Source organism: Agelaius tricolor, unplaced genomic scaffold (assembly GCF_023055355.1).
Source record: "Agelaius tricolor isolate 1412-34295 unplaced genomic scaffold, bAgeTri1.0.p SCAF_24, whole genome shotgun sequence".
NCBI lineage: Eukaryota > Metazoa > Chordata > Aves > Passeriformes > Icteridae > Agelaius > Agelaius tricolor.
The window spans coordinates 13147049-13164960 of record NW_027269284.1 but is presented as its reverse complement, the minus strand read 5'-3'; the positions used below and the strand labels follow the sequence as shown (position 1 = coordinate 13164960).

The 17912-nt window shown below is 38.7% G+C and overlaps 1 protein-coding gene across 2 annotated transcripts in view; it reads left to right on the top strand.

Moving 5' to 3' along the window:
- Positions 1-3185: 3185 nt before the first annotated feature.
- Positions 3186-17912, top strand: part of TAPT1 (transmembrane anterior posterior transformation 1) — a 49545-nt gene continuing 34818 nt past the window's right edge. Inside the window, exons 1-4 of one of the 2 annotated variants that reach the window (XM_071447189.1) lie at positions 3186-3482; positions 7943-8073; positions 12300-12418; positions 17490-17513. In XM_071447189.1, coding sequence (XP_071303290.1) covers positions 3209-3482; positions 7943-8073; positions 12300-12418; positions 17490-17513 — 548 coding nt within the window. In that variant the 5' untranslated portion in view covers positions 3186-3208. The remainder of the gene's footprint in view (positions 3483-7942; positions 8074-12299; positions 12419-17489; positions 17514-17912) is intronic. The other variant, XM_071447190.1, reaches the window with a different exon arrangement.

Sequence of the window (17912 nt, the reverse complement as noted above, 5' to 3'; positions counted from 1 at the left end):
CATCATTTTAACACCTGCCTCTTCTTTATTGTTACTTAATGTATTCTTTTTTCACTTAACTCTGCTTGGGGCAGTACACTGAGTTTCTCTAGGCTTCTTTCACATTTCCTAAGCTATGTCCGCAATTTACTCCTCATATGAAATATAATTTTGGTGATAGATCTTTTTTCCATGTTTCTATTACTACCCTAAAAAGAAGATCTTAGTTTACTTCTTTTTAACACACATCACTGATATATCATCTCTCTTAAGAGGGCTGTCTGAGTTGGTGGGTGTGAATGACATAGATCTGACAAGACAAGGTCTGAAAAGACAACAAAGTTCTGCCAGCAAAACGCATTAACAAAAAAAAAATTATTATGCATTTTCCAAGTCTTCTTAGTGACCTTCTGTTGTGGCTTGTGGGGAAAAAATCCACTACAAAAAAGGAGGAGTTTTGAAGCATGTAAAATGTTCTTCATAAAATGTTCTTCAGAGTAAAAGAACTCTCCTCACTCAGAGAGAGTAATGAGTACTCAGGGACTAAAGCACAGCTGAGCTGGATACACTATAAAAGTTTTAATACTTAACAGTGCCAGAAAAACTTTTCTGATATCAAATTGGTAAAACCCCCTCTCTGATGATTATGTATAAGATACTTTTTGTGTAATTTAAGCATTAGTCTACTATATGTACGGAAAATTTAGGGTAAAAAATTAAGTAGCTTGTGCAAAGAAAGCCCCAAAGATCCAAAGAGCTGATATTCCTACTAAAATTCAAGTAGCCCTTACTTCTCAGTCTGTATTCACTATCCTAGTGTTTTTTGCTGTTCTGTGAATGAAACTGGGTTTTTCTCCTGGGAGACAGTCATTGTTTTGAAACAATCCTCCCCCTCCTCCCCACCTGCTAATTATCTCTTGGGGAAAAAGGTGGAACTGCAGCTGTAGGAACATTGACAGGGCTGTGTCTTGTTCTAAGAAAATCGTTTCAGGAAAAAGATTCATGAACAGTGCTGCAGAGTCACTCCATAGCATGTCTCAAAGCAGATAAGCTTTGGAAGGCAAAAAAAAATCAGCTTTTCCTGTCCAAACAGCAGATGGTTCCAGATAATTCCCAACAGCACATATCATAATTAACCACTACTTCCTATATGAGCATTGCTAATGTTTCTCACCAAGCAACTTTTCTCCTCTGTCTTGACTAGTTCAAGGCCTCAAATACCTAAACACTGGATTTTGCTGCAGTTGGGTTGACCTTCCAGAAATGGCTGCTGTGCCAAAATATCACATGTAATATTTGGAACACATGTATTTGCATGTGAAAAAGAACATACTAATAATCCAGCAAATGATGTTTATAAACTGTATGTAAATACAGAAAAAAAAAAAACTGCATAAGGATTCCCTGGGTAAAACTCAAGGATACCTTCTCAAAGTGCTTTCGAAGTGTCAAAAGTAGAGTGAATTCTTAGCTGAACCATACTGCAGTCATAATATTATTGTGCCTTCAGCTGAATTACTTCAAGCAGAAAACTGAAGATCTTGTAAATTAAGCAAGATTGTCTTGGGTCAACCCCTGAAGACAAAAATGTATGTGCTGTCACAACTGGTGCCAGCAACTCATTAGATAGCTTCTCAGTGGGCCTGAATAAGATGTTAGATGGTGCTTGATGCTGCAAGCACCTTCTTTTTGGTAAGAGTGACACAAGGTTTTGACAATTTGTTGTCCTTAAATATCATGTAATGCATCTTATGGTTGGATAAAAGTTTATACATTTGGAAGGAGAGAAACAGAACATCTCTCAGGGCATCATGTAACTTTGCACAGACTGCACCAGACCTTCAGCTGAGAGAATTTTTCAGTTCTTTTTGAAACTTTTGTTCTGCATCCTATTTTTCCAACTGCTTTTTACATCTAAAGAGAAAAGATGAAACTCCAGACTGAAAATGTGTAGTATAGTAGCTATTACTGATAGCCCCTCTCTGATGCTCTTATTACACAGTATCACTGTCTGCAAGAAGCACTCCCCTGTCTGAAAACCAAGATTTGGATTTGGATACAAAAATTTGATTGAATACAAATTTGGATTGGATACAAAATTTTGATTGAAAATACAATATTTGGCTTGAAATGCCAGATTTGGGGCATTTACAACTACTAATGGCAATGGGAATGGGCACATCCAGTCTATCCAAAGCCCAAAATGCTCTTTGAGACAACCATACAATTAAGTTAGAGTTATAGATGAAGACTACTATGGCCTTCCAAAGAAAGAATAAAGCATTCTTTGTTTTCTCAGGGTGAGTGGCTAAATATTAAGCTGACTGAATTTGGCCTGTGAATGCATGATAAGAACAATAGAACTGAATGTGAAGATCTCGTACTTGAAATTCAGGCCAGGTATTTTGTCCTCGTGCCCACGTGAATTCCCTTGCAAACAAGTGCTTCACTGTTACCTTGAGATGCCTGCTTCTCATACTCACCTTTGTGTGTAAATTACAAACATTCTGTGGCAGGAACAATTATTTTTCATTAGTATAGTGTCTAGCAAGCCTCATCACCGCCAGTACCACGCTGCCAGGACCGAATGGCATTTCCAGCACTTTACAAACCACGAGATTTCAGGCCCTTTTTTCGGGCTGGTGGGGCTCGCTGAGCTTAGCGGGCTCTCCGAGCGCTGCGGGGCGCGCTGAGCTCCGTGCGAGCCGGGCGGGACAGGGCAGGCCCGGCAGCCGCGGCTCCGCCAGGGCCGGCCGGGGCAGCGCCGGGCTGTGACCTCAGGCGCCCGGCCCAGGCCAACTCGTGCTCTGCAGTTCACCGAAGCCCTGTTGGCTTTAAGTTAATAATTCACCACTCGCTTTCCATTTTTGAACAAGGTCTTTATTTGCGTGGTTCAAGGTTTAATCACCTTGTTAGCCACCGCTTTGAGCTGCTGTCCCACGGCCCGTGGGGAGGGGGCCGTGAGACCGTGACCATCACACGCGTGATGCTTTTTGCGAAAAACGGCGGAGACCCCACTGAGTCCGTCCCCCGACGCGAACCTGACGCCTTCAATTGCAGCACCCTGAGAGCCGGGGGAGGCTCGGGGCGGGGCAGCGGGAGGCGCCGGGACAGGGCCCGTTCCCTGAGGGGTTAACGGCGGCAAGATGGCGGCGCGCCGGCCCGCCCCTCTCCGCCCCCCGCGTGCGGAGCAGTGGCGCGCGGCCGGGCCCGCGGCTGTCGCGCGGTGATGAGTCACCGGCAGGCGCGCGGCGCGGGGGCGGCGGGCGCGCAGCGGGCGGCGAACATGGCCGGCGTTGCCGACGCCGCCGCCGCCGCCGCGCCGGGCAGCGGCGGGGAAGGGCGGCAGGACAGCGGCCGCGGGGAGCCGAAAACTCTCTGGGGGAGCAGCGAGCCGCGGCCGCCCACCGCCGGCCCGGGGCAGCCGTCCCCGCAGCAGCGAACGGAGACGTTAGGCTTCTACGAGAGCGACCGGGGCAGGAAGAAGAAGCGGAGCCTCTCGGGTGAGCGGCGGCGGCGGGGCCAGCGGGCTCCTCCTCGCGGCAGAGGGGACCCCGGGACAGGGTGGCCTGCACGGGGTACCGGTGTGGCCGTAGCGGCGTTGCCCAGGGCGGGCGGCTCTTGGTTCGCCCGTGCGAACTTGGGCGAGCGACTTGAAAAGTGCGCCGGGAGCGGGCGGGCCCGGGAGCGGCGGGCGGCCCGCGGGGAGCTCTCCCTCAGCCCTGCCCCTGGGTTCGCTCCGTGAGGCGGGGTGCGCATGGCCGGCTGTGCCCCGGTCCCCGTACGGGGTGTTGGGGTGCGGAGCGCGGGCGGACGGGTCCCCGTGCCCTGTCACGCAGTTTTGTCAGCTGCTGCTCGGGAGGGGTGCGAGCAGCTCGGGCACCGTCCCTGGAGGGGTGCTGTGCCCGAAGGTGGGACTCCGGCTGTCGGGCTCGGTACCTGCCCGGTGCAGCGGTGCCTGGAGCGAGAGGGGCCGCTCGGAGCGCTCCCCGAGCCCCGCGGGCCGGGAGGCTGCGGGCTCGCTCGAGTTTCTTGCTGAAGTACTGGAAGTGTTTGGTCGCCTTACCAGCTCTTGTTACACGCTTACAGCTGCGACTGCAGTGGTCTTTGCCTCTGCTGCTGGCAGTGACGATGCTGTTAGAACTTGGAAGTACGCAAATTATTAGAAGTTATTTAAAGTAAATTAAATTCGCCAGCTGGGGATTCATAAGGAAAAATAAGGGGAAATGTCATGGCCTTTGTTATCAGTATGCAGCTATATTTACATTCAGACTTCAACCGGTTATTTCAGGTATCTACTAAGTAACTTTTTTAAATACCCCTGCAGTTTTTGTAAAACTTGTCAGTCACCGTGTCAGGATTAATTTAATGTTGTAAATTAATTTAAGGTTATAAATAGCTACATTGCTGCTGTATTCTTAAATGATTGGCTTGCTGAAAATCTGGAAAGTGCTTGAAGTGTTAAACTTTCAAGGCTTTTGCAGTGTTGGCTTGAATGTGATAACACAGTCTTATCAAAAAAAAGAAAATAAAATAATAGGATTTAACTTTAGTAATATGTCAATAATTGAATGCTTTCCTTCGAGTTTGATGGGTGCAGTGTCTGTTTCTGATGTATTATATCATCAGACATGCAGCATCATTGGCTGCAGTTCTGTGGTGTTGATGAACACTACAGAATGTAAAGGTGATGTAATTTTCATAGGTGTAAAGGAATTAGCTTGATTGTAGTGGTATGAGTTGCATTTAGGTGAAAAAAAGAATGATCAAGATACATACCGATGTGCCTGAAAAACAACTGAACAAATAACTTTATAAAAAGGGGATTGTTACTGGAGGTGGTGGAGAATACTTAACTATGTTCATGCAATTTATTTGAAATTTTAAAATACTTAAAAATCTTTAGTGCTCTTTGATGTTTCATGGCAAGAAAACATAAGAACAGGCTTCTTGATTGAGCAACTAAAAATTCTAACTTGTCTAAGGGTAGCAGTATGTTAACTAAGAAAGTAGGGGTTTCTTTGATGAAGCAGGACTAGTACCGTAAAGAGAAGTTGATTAGTGGAGAAGAAAATACTTTTTAAAATATATATTTTTTTGATTAATTGGTGTGCTTATGGAAGAAGTGTGTATTTAGGATTGACAGGAGTGAAGTGAGTGCCTGGAACTGCTGTATTTAGGATTAAATTAATGATTATAGAATAGAAACTTAGTGAAGTGCAGTACATTTCACATTTCCTTAACTTTTCCTCTCCTTTCTGGTTAATGGTTATCCTCTGTGCAGCTATGCATTGAAGTATAACTTAGCTAAATCACTGTCTTCTTACCTTGAAGGAATTTGTGTCTTTTGTGTTTTTTGAAGATGCTTATGCTTTCCTGTCCTGAGGTGTGGAGGTAAATGAGCATACTGTAAGCATTAAGAGTATGAATCTGTCTGAACAGATTAAACTTGGACCACAGTCTAAAACTTTCTGACTGCTAAAGAGGGGAATTTGAAGTAGGGAAGGAATTTGAAGTGGGAGGTAGAGTTTACTTTTAAAAGAAAATGTTGCTTGATGCTTTGATAGCAGAATGAAGCTGTTTTTCAAATGATTTATTACTTTGTTCTGCCGTGGTGTGTCATGCTGTTCTTTTGGTTACTGTGTTTTTCCTACAGGGTCAGCCGCTAATCTGTTTCACAGCTGGCCCAGAGCTGAGCCTGGTGCTGGGTGGCAGTAAGCGCTCAGAGGGGAGGTGGCTCAGTGGCTGTGTGCTCCAGTGCATCCCCTGTCACTGGAGACGGGATTTTGCACTCACACTCTGGAGCTTGTGTATTGATCAAGCTCAGTCAGGAGGATTGATTATCCCTCAATATCTAGGGCATGAAAGCCTAAAGTGTTGGAAACTTAAAATAATTTAAATAGTTAATTAAAATAATTAAAGTAGTTTTCAGCAATAGGCCTCTGAAATACTTTGTGTTAGGTAAGAAGGGGTGGGAACAAATAACCCATTAGCTAAAATCTTAGGATATCTGAAGTTGGTAGGGACTCATAAGTTACCCCATGGTACTTGCTCGTATGCATATATTTACTGTGCAGGAAACTTCAGTTGTTTGAGATGGCTGTATCTTTAAGTTAGAGAAGGTTGGTTATTTGAGGTGGAAGAAAATACACCTGGGCATTTAACAGAGTAATTATTTGGTGTGCTTATACATACCTGCTTTTACTTTCAAGTTTTTAAACATTGAAGAATTGGAATAACCAAAAAAGTTAAAAGTGATAGTGTTACAAAGGGAGACTCCAGAAAACAAGTTTGCAAGAGGTCTAAGCAGTGATTTCACAGAATGAACTTTGTTTGAAACTTTATATGTAAATATTTGTTTATTATTACCCATTAAGCAACATGTTGTTTTGTTTGTTTTAAAATAAATGCCTTTAAGGCTTTGAGTGATTTTGGCCTACTTAGTAGAAGTGGATCACCAAAATCATTTTCCAGTGACAAGCTCATACACACGAAAATGGGTCAGTTCTCATCGTTTAAAGAAAATCATGATTTATTAACAATACGTAATTAACAGGTAGTTAGTGAATTTTACAGTCAGTATATGATAAATCACAATACCAGACATATGGAGAATATTATTGCAGCACCACAAACTACAAAGTGCCTGTAATTTCCCCCAGGTTGTAATCACACCTCCCACCCAAGGTAATGCATGGTGTAAGCACACCCTCTTTTGCTTCTTTTATATTTCTGCTTGAGCTGATTCCTTCTTTGCTTTAAAACTCTGTAAACTTCTGGCTACTGTGAAAGTCTTCATCTTCAATGTGATGAATATTGAGAAGGCATTGCCTCAGACAGTTTTGGGTGAATTCTTCATGCAGAGTGTCAATACTTGCATTCTGCTCTTAACAGCTGTTACCTGAGTTGTTTTGCTAAGAATGTATATACAGCCTCTTCCTGCCCTGAAAAATGCAGAGCATTCTACCATGCAAGGTTACTTCTCCCTTCTCTGGTCCCTAAGACTTTGGCTGAAATTTGAATTTACCATTTGTGAACATGTGCTTGTATCATAGTAAGTGTCTCTAGCTTTTCATCTGTTTGTCTAGATGAGTGATTTTCATCTTCTGGGTATTGTGTGAACATTGAGAGTTTCTGGTTTTAAATGCCAATAACCGGAGATGTTGAACTTCATTGCAGTGTTCTGTCACTTCTGAAGTGTTACAAGGAGGTGATAATGTCAGACCTTGTCTGTGAGTGTTGAAACTTAAGTTCAACCTTCTTGTGCTGACAGCCTGAATTTCATAATTATAATTTCATATGTTATAAATTTTGTAAGACTCTTCTGTGCAAAGTCTTTTTTAGAAGCCATATGAGCTGCTTAAACACAGGCCAGTCAGCCTTCAGGTTATTTACCTACAGCCATTAAAGCAGAGGAGATCTGTACGTGCTTGATGGCTTTTTGGTTGTGAAAGACCTGATCCCAAAGGTTCAGTGTGTTTGTACTGTTTGTGCACTGAATTGCTTGGGATCACACGTCTGTCATGTTTTGCTGTTGTGGAAAGTTATTCTTTAAAATAAAGAACAAGTTGCTAATGTTGCTGAGTGAGAAAATAGCTTTTAAGAAGTCAAAAATAGAGTTTAGTAAATTTAGGAGGTCTGATAATACATTAAGGATTAGATTCACTCAGCATGTTGCATTTTGTGTAGCTGCTTTGAGTAATGTTTTGTAGAAGTGGGTGTCTGATTGCCTGGGAAAAGTAGCTTGTTTGTTGGGAGGCAGCAGGGAAATGAATTGGAGAGCATTGGACTTGCATCTCCTGAAACTCCTTCCATGCAAAGTTATTTAACCATCAGCAAAACCTTCTGGGTCAGACTATGCAAATGAAACATGTAGCAAGTAAAAAGTAACAAAAGTTAGCAGCTTCTCACCCTCTGGAGGTCATGCCTGAAGTGACTTCTGCCTATGTGTGTTTCTGAATAGATCTTTCCTTGCTGAGGTTCATCAGTGCTGAGCTAACAAGAGGTTATTTCCTTGAGCACAATGAAGCAAAATACACAGAGCGGCGAGAGAGAGTGTACACGTGCATGCGGATACCAAAAGAACTGGAAAAGGTGAAGTATGCTTTAACTTCTGAATCAATTTAGAGAGGAAATCTGTTGAATTAAATTATTTAAAGAACTATTTAAAACACTTTTGCTACAAGAACAAAATGTAAACCTCTATAATGATTATTTTTCAATGTAACTAACTTAAACATTTTTGTTTCAGGTTTTTTTGCCTGTTTGCTTGTTGCTGCTGGCAACTCATGTTATTAGTAGAGACAAACAAGTGCAGATGATGACAAATTATTTCAAATATAAAGATGTCATTGATTCTTAAAGGAATAATCAAGTAAAAGAAAACTTTTTACAGCAAGATGTAATTTTACATTAAAAACATTTTTTTCAAATATTTTTTCCTGTATAAAGTTCTCTGAGAATGGGAAGGTTTCAGTCTTATAAAAATATGGTGACAGATGAGTTTTTCTAAGGTTTTTAACTTAATTTTTATAGTCTTTTATTTTGCTTCTTGCCACTGTTTGCCTCATCTCTCCTCTCTGTCCCAGTGTTATAGCCCTTCCTGAGGGATTCTTGCCACCTCCTTTATGTCAGCTTAGATATTATTCTGGCCCTGCAGTGAGCCAAGGTTTTGTTCTGGCTTAACCATGTTGATTTGGGAGCAGCAGCAGCAGCAGTGTGCTCAGGATTGATGAGTAAGGCACCAATGGTAATAAGGTTTGGCTAGGCTGCAGTGTAATGATAACATTAAAATTAATACTGCTAAAATTCCCAAAATCTCTAGGGATGAAGTTACATAGGGCTAAATCATTTTAATTTAAACTGAAGGAAGAAGCTTGTTTTGCTCTTCTCCTACTTCAGTCTCCTGCTTTATGCATACTGCCTGTTTTGCATGAGCTGTGGCTCTTGTTGGACCATTCCAGGAGTTAAATCCGCTCATAGCTTGGCAGTGAATGTTATACTTTCCTTGCTCTGTTTGCTCTGTGCTAGAATAGTGAGCTGATTTGCTCAGCCAATAATCTTGAGAATCCAGAGTCTACACAAGGATAGAAGGGGGAGCTTTATAACTAAAGATGAAAGAGTAGTGGAGGAGGGAGGAAGGTGGGCAGGATTCCTTTGGTCAGTAGTGTGCTCATGTTCCCCCTTCAGTATCATTAAATTCATCCTCAGCCGTGATGAGGCCTGGCTTTAGCAAATTAAATTCCCAGTCAGTTACTGCAGAAGATCACGGAATAAATGAGATTGGGATGGACCCATGGAGTAGTCCATGCCCTTGCCTAAAGCTGTGTAACCTACTACAGGTTGTTCAGGATTGAAGGCTTTGAACATCTCCAGGGATGGTGTCTTCACATCCTCCATATTTACACATTCCAGTTTATGATAGAATATTCATACTTCATATACTTATGGTAGAGACTCAGTTCAATGACACAGCATTTCTACATCATCTCCATTTTTAATTATGTAGATTATTACATGCTGTCTCCAAGGCACAGAAATTATTCTGAAGGATTGTAACCATAGATTTTCAATAAAATTTTTGGTGTGTAAGAACACGTAATATCCAGCAGTCTTTTTATAAATAAGATTAATGCTGTAAGTGGTGCAACTGATGGGTTTTGCATGGTAAATCAAACTTCAGTCTGTCCTTTGAATATGAAATATTATGAAACTGAATAATAAAGAGATTTTGAAAATGATTATCTTTTTACACTGAGATTATGAAATATTTTTTTAGTTCTTTTCCTTGGCTTAGTCCATGTTAGTGTACATACTAACTTTATCAAATTGAGCACCTAGAAATCAACTAAATAGTGTACAGATCATCAGTTGCAGAAACTGCTTGCCAATGTGATACAAAAATCCACTTGCTTGAAATAAAGCATGTCAGACACTAGTAAAGGAAGAGAAGAATTTTCTCCATGGTTTGTTTTGTTTGCTACCTTATAATTACAGAATAAGAATGAAAACTATAATCAGGAGGAGTGAGAATAAATTGGAGTAAATTTATCAAAGCCTAATCTCAGGAGATAGTACTTAATAGGCACTTATCTAACATCCATAGTTTTAGACAGGAGTTTAATGTTCAAAAGGTAGTATTTTTGTTGTTGCTCTGAGTACCTTTCTTTGTTTAGAGAAGCTAGATAATTCACCATGTAAGTGATACTTCCCCTCAGGCATTTTGTGTCTTAATAGTGGGAGCTTTTCATTTAGTAGGTTACTTATACTAAATAAGGTGGTCTGGTAGTCTCCATTCCTGCCATCTTAAGGGAACAGTTTTCAGTTGATCTCAAACTTTGTGCTCCTGTGTTAAATTATAGTTATGATGATGGAAAAGCTCTGTAGGCTTTTCTGTTAGTTCCTTAATGGAGCAGCAAAAATAATGTTTACAGAAAGGAGTAGAAGGTTTAGCACTGATTTTATTTCATTGGGTGCATGTAGTAAAAATATTGGGAAAATGAGGACATTCAGCAATAATTGCAAATCTTAATGCAAGTTTATAGAATGTGAAAAACTGCCATTGCACTTGGGGAGAAGAAATCTGTCTAGATCTAAAAGAAAAAGTAGCATTGTTTTTGAGATTATAAGGATGTCCTCAAAGAACACAAGCAAAATGACAGGCTATCTTTCTGTTTTGTTGGGGTTAAGGAGTTTAAAAATACTAAGTATTCAGTTCTGGTCATCTTCATTGCTTTAATATTCAATACCTAGTTTAAAAGTTATTTTAAAATACATAGATAGCTTAATGACATATTAAGGCAGTGCATAAATTTATCTACAGTTCATGTAACCACTGCTCCTGATAACTTTGAATAATAACTAAAAATGATGACATTTTAGAAAATAGTATATAGTACTTTAGATAATAGTACTTGAGATGAATGAATAAATATCAGGAAAGAGACCTTTACATCATGATGGTATTGAAGTATTCTACCAGTGTAGAATTGGTTGAAATAATATTATAAAGGAAAATAAAAATTCAGGAATGATGGCAGTACAGTTGTGCCTAAGTCAGTTGTTTTATGTGGCTTGTAGATAGTTGTTCTGGGGTGCAGTCTGTGGGATTGCTTTTGGAGTTACAATGTATGAGGTGTAAGAGGGCTCCCTGGACATGGGAGTGGCCATTTCACAAGCTAACAAAGAAGGTACTTTGAAAGGCAGAGGGACTGAGAGCTAAAAGTAATTTGCTTGTACTTTGGTTTACACCCTCACCCCACTATCTTCCTTTCCCATCAGCAGTACATACAACTTCCACATGTAAATACATATCTGACATGGATATGTGGGTCTGCTTAGATGTTGCTAGTCTTTATTGTGCAGCCAGTTAAACTGGCTTGTATAGGATTATCCTTGCAGGAAAAATTACTAGCTCATGGTCTGACAGAAGCATAAAACCATATTTCTAGACTTCATTTAGATAGAACACAGAATCATTTAAAGAGCAGATAAAGAAGGAATGTCATATGGGGAGAGTCTGGTATATGGGAGTTGGAATTGTGGAGTTTATGTCTAGTTTAATTATCATAGAGTTGCTTGGCTTGTAGCCACAATGAATGGCTTTAATGTTTGTGTAAATTAAGGATAAGACATTTAAACTTTGTATGTTATATTCTTTGTATGAAGAAGAAAAAGAATTTCTGGATTCCTTGAAGGAGATCTACCAGAGCTGTAATTAGCTGTAATTAATTTAATGTTTGTGTAAATTAAGGATAAGACATTTAAACTTCATATGTTATATTCTTTGTATGAAGAAGAAAAAGAATTTCTGGATTCCTTGAAGGAGATCTACCACAGCTGTCATTAGCTGTGCAATAGAAAATTTACAAGGTAATAGAAACTTTTTGGGGTGAGGAAATAATGTTGAAAAAGGAGATAAGAAGAAAAGGGCTGTGCACATTTATGCACAACTCTGTTGGTTTTCCCCCTAAGGTTAAAACATGAACTTTGTTAACCTTACAGGAAAGTTACCATTGGAAAGTGAGTGGCAGCTATATTCAACTGCTGTTTATATATTAAATAAATACTAAGTGCAGTGAGCTGTGAAATTCTACAAAAGCCTTCATTACTTGGACCTTGTGGTGCAGAATTGCTGAATAGTCTTCAAATGCACAGCATGTTAATTTTTTTTATGGTTCAGCTGATTGAACAAGTGAGAATATTGTGCTTATTTGGTTAATTAGTCTTATGTAAATGTATATTTCATAGCATAATTCTTTATAAACTTTCTGTGAATTTTATAAACTACTAACATACTTCTGTTTATTTTTGTAATTTAGTTGATGTTTTTTGGAATCTTTTTGTGCCTGGATGCTTTTCTGTATGTGTTCACCCTGCTTCCTTTGAGAGTTTTTCTGGCAATGTTCCGGTTCATCACTTTGCCTTGCTATGGCTTACGGTAAGTTGATTCAAGAGAAAGGTGTTGATACCCTTCAATGATATTTCACCATTTATGTGTATGCTTCATTTTATGGCCTTTCAGTACTGTTTGAACTACTAATCACTTCTTCCACTGAAGAATAGAAGTCTCAGTCTAAGCTAGCCAAAGTAAAGGTGTGTGTGTGTGACCTTTAAGCTTTACCAGCAGTCACTAACTGTCACCATTGCTTCCTTCAGACACAGCAGTTTGATAACAGCACCACTTAGGCATATTCAGGTTAGTAAAGGAGAGAGATGTAACCTTACCTTATAGTTTTGTTCTTTTACCTAACATCTATGTGAACATTTTTTTAAAATTTCTTAGACTTGGTTCATGTATTTTGATAGGCTCTTCGATATCAAAACAGAAGTTGTTTATTTTTTAACAGTTAAGGCTTTCTTTATTTTCATGGAAAACGTTGCTGAAAAGATCCCTGAATAAAAAGTGTTCTTTTCTTTCCTCTGAAGAATCCTAGGGAGTGAAGCATGGAGAGGAAAACCAAGCAGAATATTAAGAAATATTGGATCTTAATGCCTTGATTTTCTGTTCATATCAATACTAAGAAGTTGCTAATACATAAAGTTTTTAGCTTTTCTGGTATAGGCATCAAAAATTGGATAGAATTAATCTCCTTCATAAAACCTGCTACTTCATGGTAAAGTTGGCTGTGTAAACCTTAAGTGTAGTCTAAAATAAAAGGAGCATTTGTATTGATGTAATTTTTTTTCTTGATAAATAAAGACTTCAGGATCTTTATTCTAAATTTTCCAAAACATGAAGTTGATTTATGGTTACTGATTTTTTTTTTAAATTATGTTGTATTTGCATTATCAATATTATCTTTTATATGTGAAGATCTTTTAGATGCATAGTTTAGAAATGTATGTTCTGATTACAAGCAAATGCTAGTTAGTTGCAAAAAAATAATATTGTGAAATATAGTCCAAAGCTGAGATGTTTGTATTTGGTGATGCTAAGCATAGGCACTAGATGGCAGTCTCTAATGTTTTATTGTGCTGTTAATTTTGCACTGAACCTCAGACTTAGTAGGTCAAGAGAGTTTTCTTAGCTGTGTAGAAATGACAGTTGTTTGGTTTTAGCCTGATGACAAGGCAAATTCTGTGCCTATTTGTAGATATCTGTATAGATGTTATTACTAAATTCAGGTAAATGTAATGAAGTTCGGTGTATCATTTGAATCTTACTTTTTTCTGTTTTAAAAATGTTCTTCCTCGTTTATAAACTCAGCTTTGCTTTCGGCAAAGAAATTTTCTGCTCTTCTGAAATTACAATTAAAGATTTCAAAGATCAATTACTGTTTTAGGTTGTTGCTCAATATGCTGACAAAACTGACATTTGAAGCACCATATGCACTCGTGTGTGATATGTGTATATATGCATACATGCACCTGCAATGCTAATATTTAGTCTGCTTGCTTGACAGTATTTTGTGTGTCAGGGACAATAAAAAGTGGTTTAATCTGTTGAACTTGCCTGTGTTAAAGTGTTATCAAGTAAGACGCTGTGAAACTGCGATTATCTTGAGTGAAGAAGTCTTTGTTTTTGTAACAACTCCAGAAGCAATTCCTTCACAATTTCTTCCAATGTGTTGGAATTTAGTTCACTAGAATCTGCAGTTGTTCAGTAGAGGGTTTGTTGAATTCATTCATGTTCTAAAGTTTGTGGCTTTTTACTGAAAGTTTTAGGACTCATAGTATGTAATGGAACTTCTTCAGATGTAATAATTCTTATTTCCAAGTATTCAGAGCCTGCACTTTGAATTTTTGGGGTTTTTTTTGGTTTTTGTAGTTATGCTGATTTAATTTGTTATGGCAAAAAGTATTTGTGATTTTCTTCCAGCTCAGGAAATACATTTTTATGTATTTGTAACAAAATAGAGTTGAGTAAGTAAAGCACATTTGTAATTATAAAAGGTACTTACAAAGCAGGTGGCTGTTTATCTTCTGGCTTGTTCTTCCTTGCAAATATCAAATAAATGTTGACTAGTTGTTACTTGAACCTGCCACATCATATTCCATTCTGTGTAGTAAATAAAAGTGCTCCTCCCTTCATCCTGACTTTTCTTTCAACATCTCAGTGGAGTAATTGAGCAGTGAGTGTTCTGTTTCCCTTCCAGTTTTCTCTTCAGTTTATTTATTTCCTCATAATTCTATCTTCTCTTTTCAGTGTAGAGAAAGATTATATTACCCTTTTTTTAAACAATAAAACCACATTCTATATAAATGAGCTAATTCCTGTCTAGGGTATATTATGCAAAGTGCTTAAATGTAGGGGAAGTGGTTTATAGCCTCTTTCACATGTTGGAATATTTCATTTTACGGAGTTCTGAAAGGAAAGAAAGAGTAATGTATCTTAAAGAAAATAGTTTATTTTTTCTGCCTAGACAGTGTAAGCACTTCAGTTTGACTTCTATCATCCTTCCTCATCACTTGATCTTTCCTTTTGAGCAAATTTAGTTCTGTGTTTTTGTCAGAACTATATTGGTGCTGACAAAGCAATCTTTTAAAAAACTTCAAGAACTTTAGTCAGAAGAATCCAAGACTATCATTGAGTGAACTAAATGCTTTGTTTAATTACTGAGATCAAACTGGCAAGGGCTGAATCATCACATGGTTTTGGTAGTTTTGGCAGGTGCAACTTCATTAGTCTGTGCTCTATAAGTAGCAGGGTGCTTTTAAAAAAAATTAACAAGCACTTCACAAAATTAGATTACATCTTCTGAAATAAAAAAAAAATCAGCTCTACTGTATTTTCTTTTGAGACAATAAAAAGAACTTTCCCAAATTATTCTCTTTGAATCTTATAGACTATTCTCACTTTATTAAAACATTCTTTGACAGCATCAAAGATTCATCGTTCCAGTGAAGTATGTGCCAAGGTAGACAGAGCAGTGGACCTGGTGGAGTTCTGTTTGAATTAGAGTCCTTGGTGACAGGTTCCTAAAACTGACTCTGCCCAAGGTTGAAAGTTTCATTTACAATTTAGACATTCATTTACAATTCAGACAATTTTTTGATCAATACCTCAGGCCCAGAGATTCTGGGTAGATTAATATCGCTGCCTGTTTTGAAGCTCTTTCATAGAGCTAACTTATTATTTTTCTTGAAAATATGTTGCATGCCAATAAAGGGCAATGTGGGATTGTGGAAAAGCTCTTCTGTATTATTTGTAAAGCGCCATGATATGAAAGCTAAAATTGTGTGTTAGTGAAACTCTGATAAGACTCCCAATTTAATTATGTTTGAAGGCATTTTCCATCATCTCCACAAAACAAGAAAAGATTTGGGAGGGAAAGTGAGGGGTTTTTCTCCAAATTGTAGTTTTCTCAAAAAAATACAGTAGAAGATTATGTATTTTCTTACATGTAAAGATAGATTGACAAAACCTTTACAAGATACCTCCCACACACACCTCATCTTCAGGGGTTCCCCAGTTCCCACTGCCAGGAGTGGGTCCAGGGATGAGGGCAGCACCTTGATAGTGGAAGCCCAACAAGATCCTGCTTTTGTGAGCAGCACCCACCCACCCCTCACATGCCCCAGCACCTCCAGTGCCTCACACCAGAGCTGAATCCCACCAGGAACTGGAGCATGGTGCTAATGACACCACAGTTGTGAGTTCAATCACTGTGCAGGCCATTTATTTAAGAGTTGGACTTAATGATCCTTGTGGGTTCCCTTCCAACTCAGAATATTCTGTGAATTCTTCCATGTGGAAGTAGATATAGATAGATTGTAAATACCTGTTCTGTATTTTTCTTTTACTCTGCTCTCTGAAATAAGTGAATTTAGGTCCTGTCAGCAATAACATGAATAACTTCAGCTATACTGTATGTACATCTTAAAATTCTAATTGGCCTCCTGTGAGTTTACAGATTCCTGTTTTTTTGGTAGGAAATAAATAGAACAACATTATTCCAAGAAAGAAACTGTAGAAACAAAGCAGATCTGGAACAATAAAACAAACAAATACAGTGGCATTCTTCTTATGGACATTATTTATTTGTTCATGTTATCAGGCTATTAAAAAAATTTGAACCTCTGTTGTACACTTACTCCCAAGCCTTTTTTTTTCTTTGAGGAATTTAGCTATGAAATCCATAAACTTCCTTATCACCTGAAGTTCATTTAGGATGTTGTGCATCTGCCCACCAAAATGTGTAGCTTTCTACCAACCAAAAAAGGAAGATGCATTCATTTTTTTCCTGTAGTATACTCTCAGATCAAGTACTCCTTGCTCCTTTCCATAACAGTGCATAGTGTAGCAACATTACAACCTTCTCTTTCTTTCTTTCTTGTAAATCAGACCGAAGGGAAGAGCACTTTCACTTCCTTTATAGGATGGAATGTGGTGTCACAGGGATTCCTCCTTGGTGAGTAAATCCTGATTTTCTTTTTCCTTCTGTGCTGTCAGCCAAATTCACACATCTACAGGTAATCAGCAAAAAGGCTGGTTACAAATGGGTAGTATAGCTAAATTAACCAACATACCTCAAAGGAGAAACCAAAACTTAGTTTTAATAACAAACACATGAAATTGATTCAGTGCAATTTGTGGTAGGTGTATTTTCTTGTGTAACTTTACATCATTGTGGAAATGAGTTATCTTAGATTTAAAGCATTTTTCACATAGAGTGCCTATGGACCAATTTGGTCCAGTTTAAAAAAGAATATCTTGGAAAAACTATAGCCCCTGCTGTACTTCAGCTTATAATGCCTTAGCCTTTTTGAGGTTTCTTCTAAGTACTGCTTCAGTCAGGTGCATAGCTATATTTTTGTTTGTACTTAAAGCAGGTATTTTCTGTAATGCTTAACCTCAGTCGTAGGGAATTCATTGCCAGGTGTCTTAGTATTAGACTCATAGATAATTCTATGTATAATAAAATACAGCACTTCAGCATATGTTTGTTAACTATCTTCAGTTATATTTGATTCTGTTATTTAAAAAATAAAAGCCTAATGAAAGCTTATTCTAGTTGTCACTCTTTTGAAACCTCGTTTTGTTTTTTTTTTTTATTTTTTTGAGACAGCTCTCATCGGGGCCTAACAGCAAGGTTGGTTTTGTTTCATTCTTAGCATGGTCTCGTGCTGTATTGTGTGCATGTAGAGGCTTTTTGTTGTTTGAGAAATGCAATGCCACCTAATTTTGGCAAGCTCGGCTCTCAGTTTCTTAGAAGTCCACATTTGGGACATATTTTTCTTATCAGTCTGTAGAATCACAACTGTACATCAGTGAAGTCCTGTATAGTGTATGGTGTATCACTTGTTAAAATCTCAAGCTGGAAATTAGATTTGCTCAAAGTAGTTTCTTTTCCTGAAGCCAAACTTGAGCATAATTGTAGGAAAATATTTCAATAGATCACATAGTCCATTAAAAAAAATTTTAGTGTGTACTTATGTGGGCAAGTATACTCTTCAGACAACCTTGCTTGGATTTTATTTTCCCTTACATC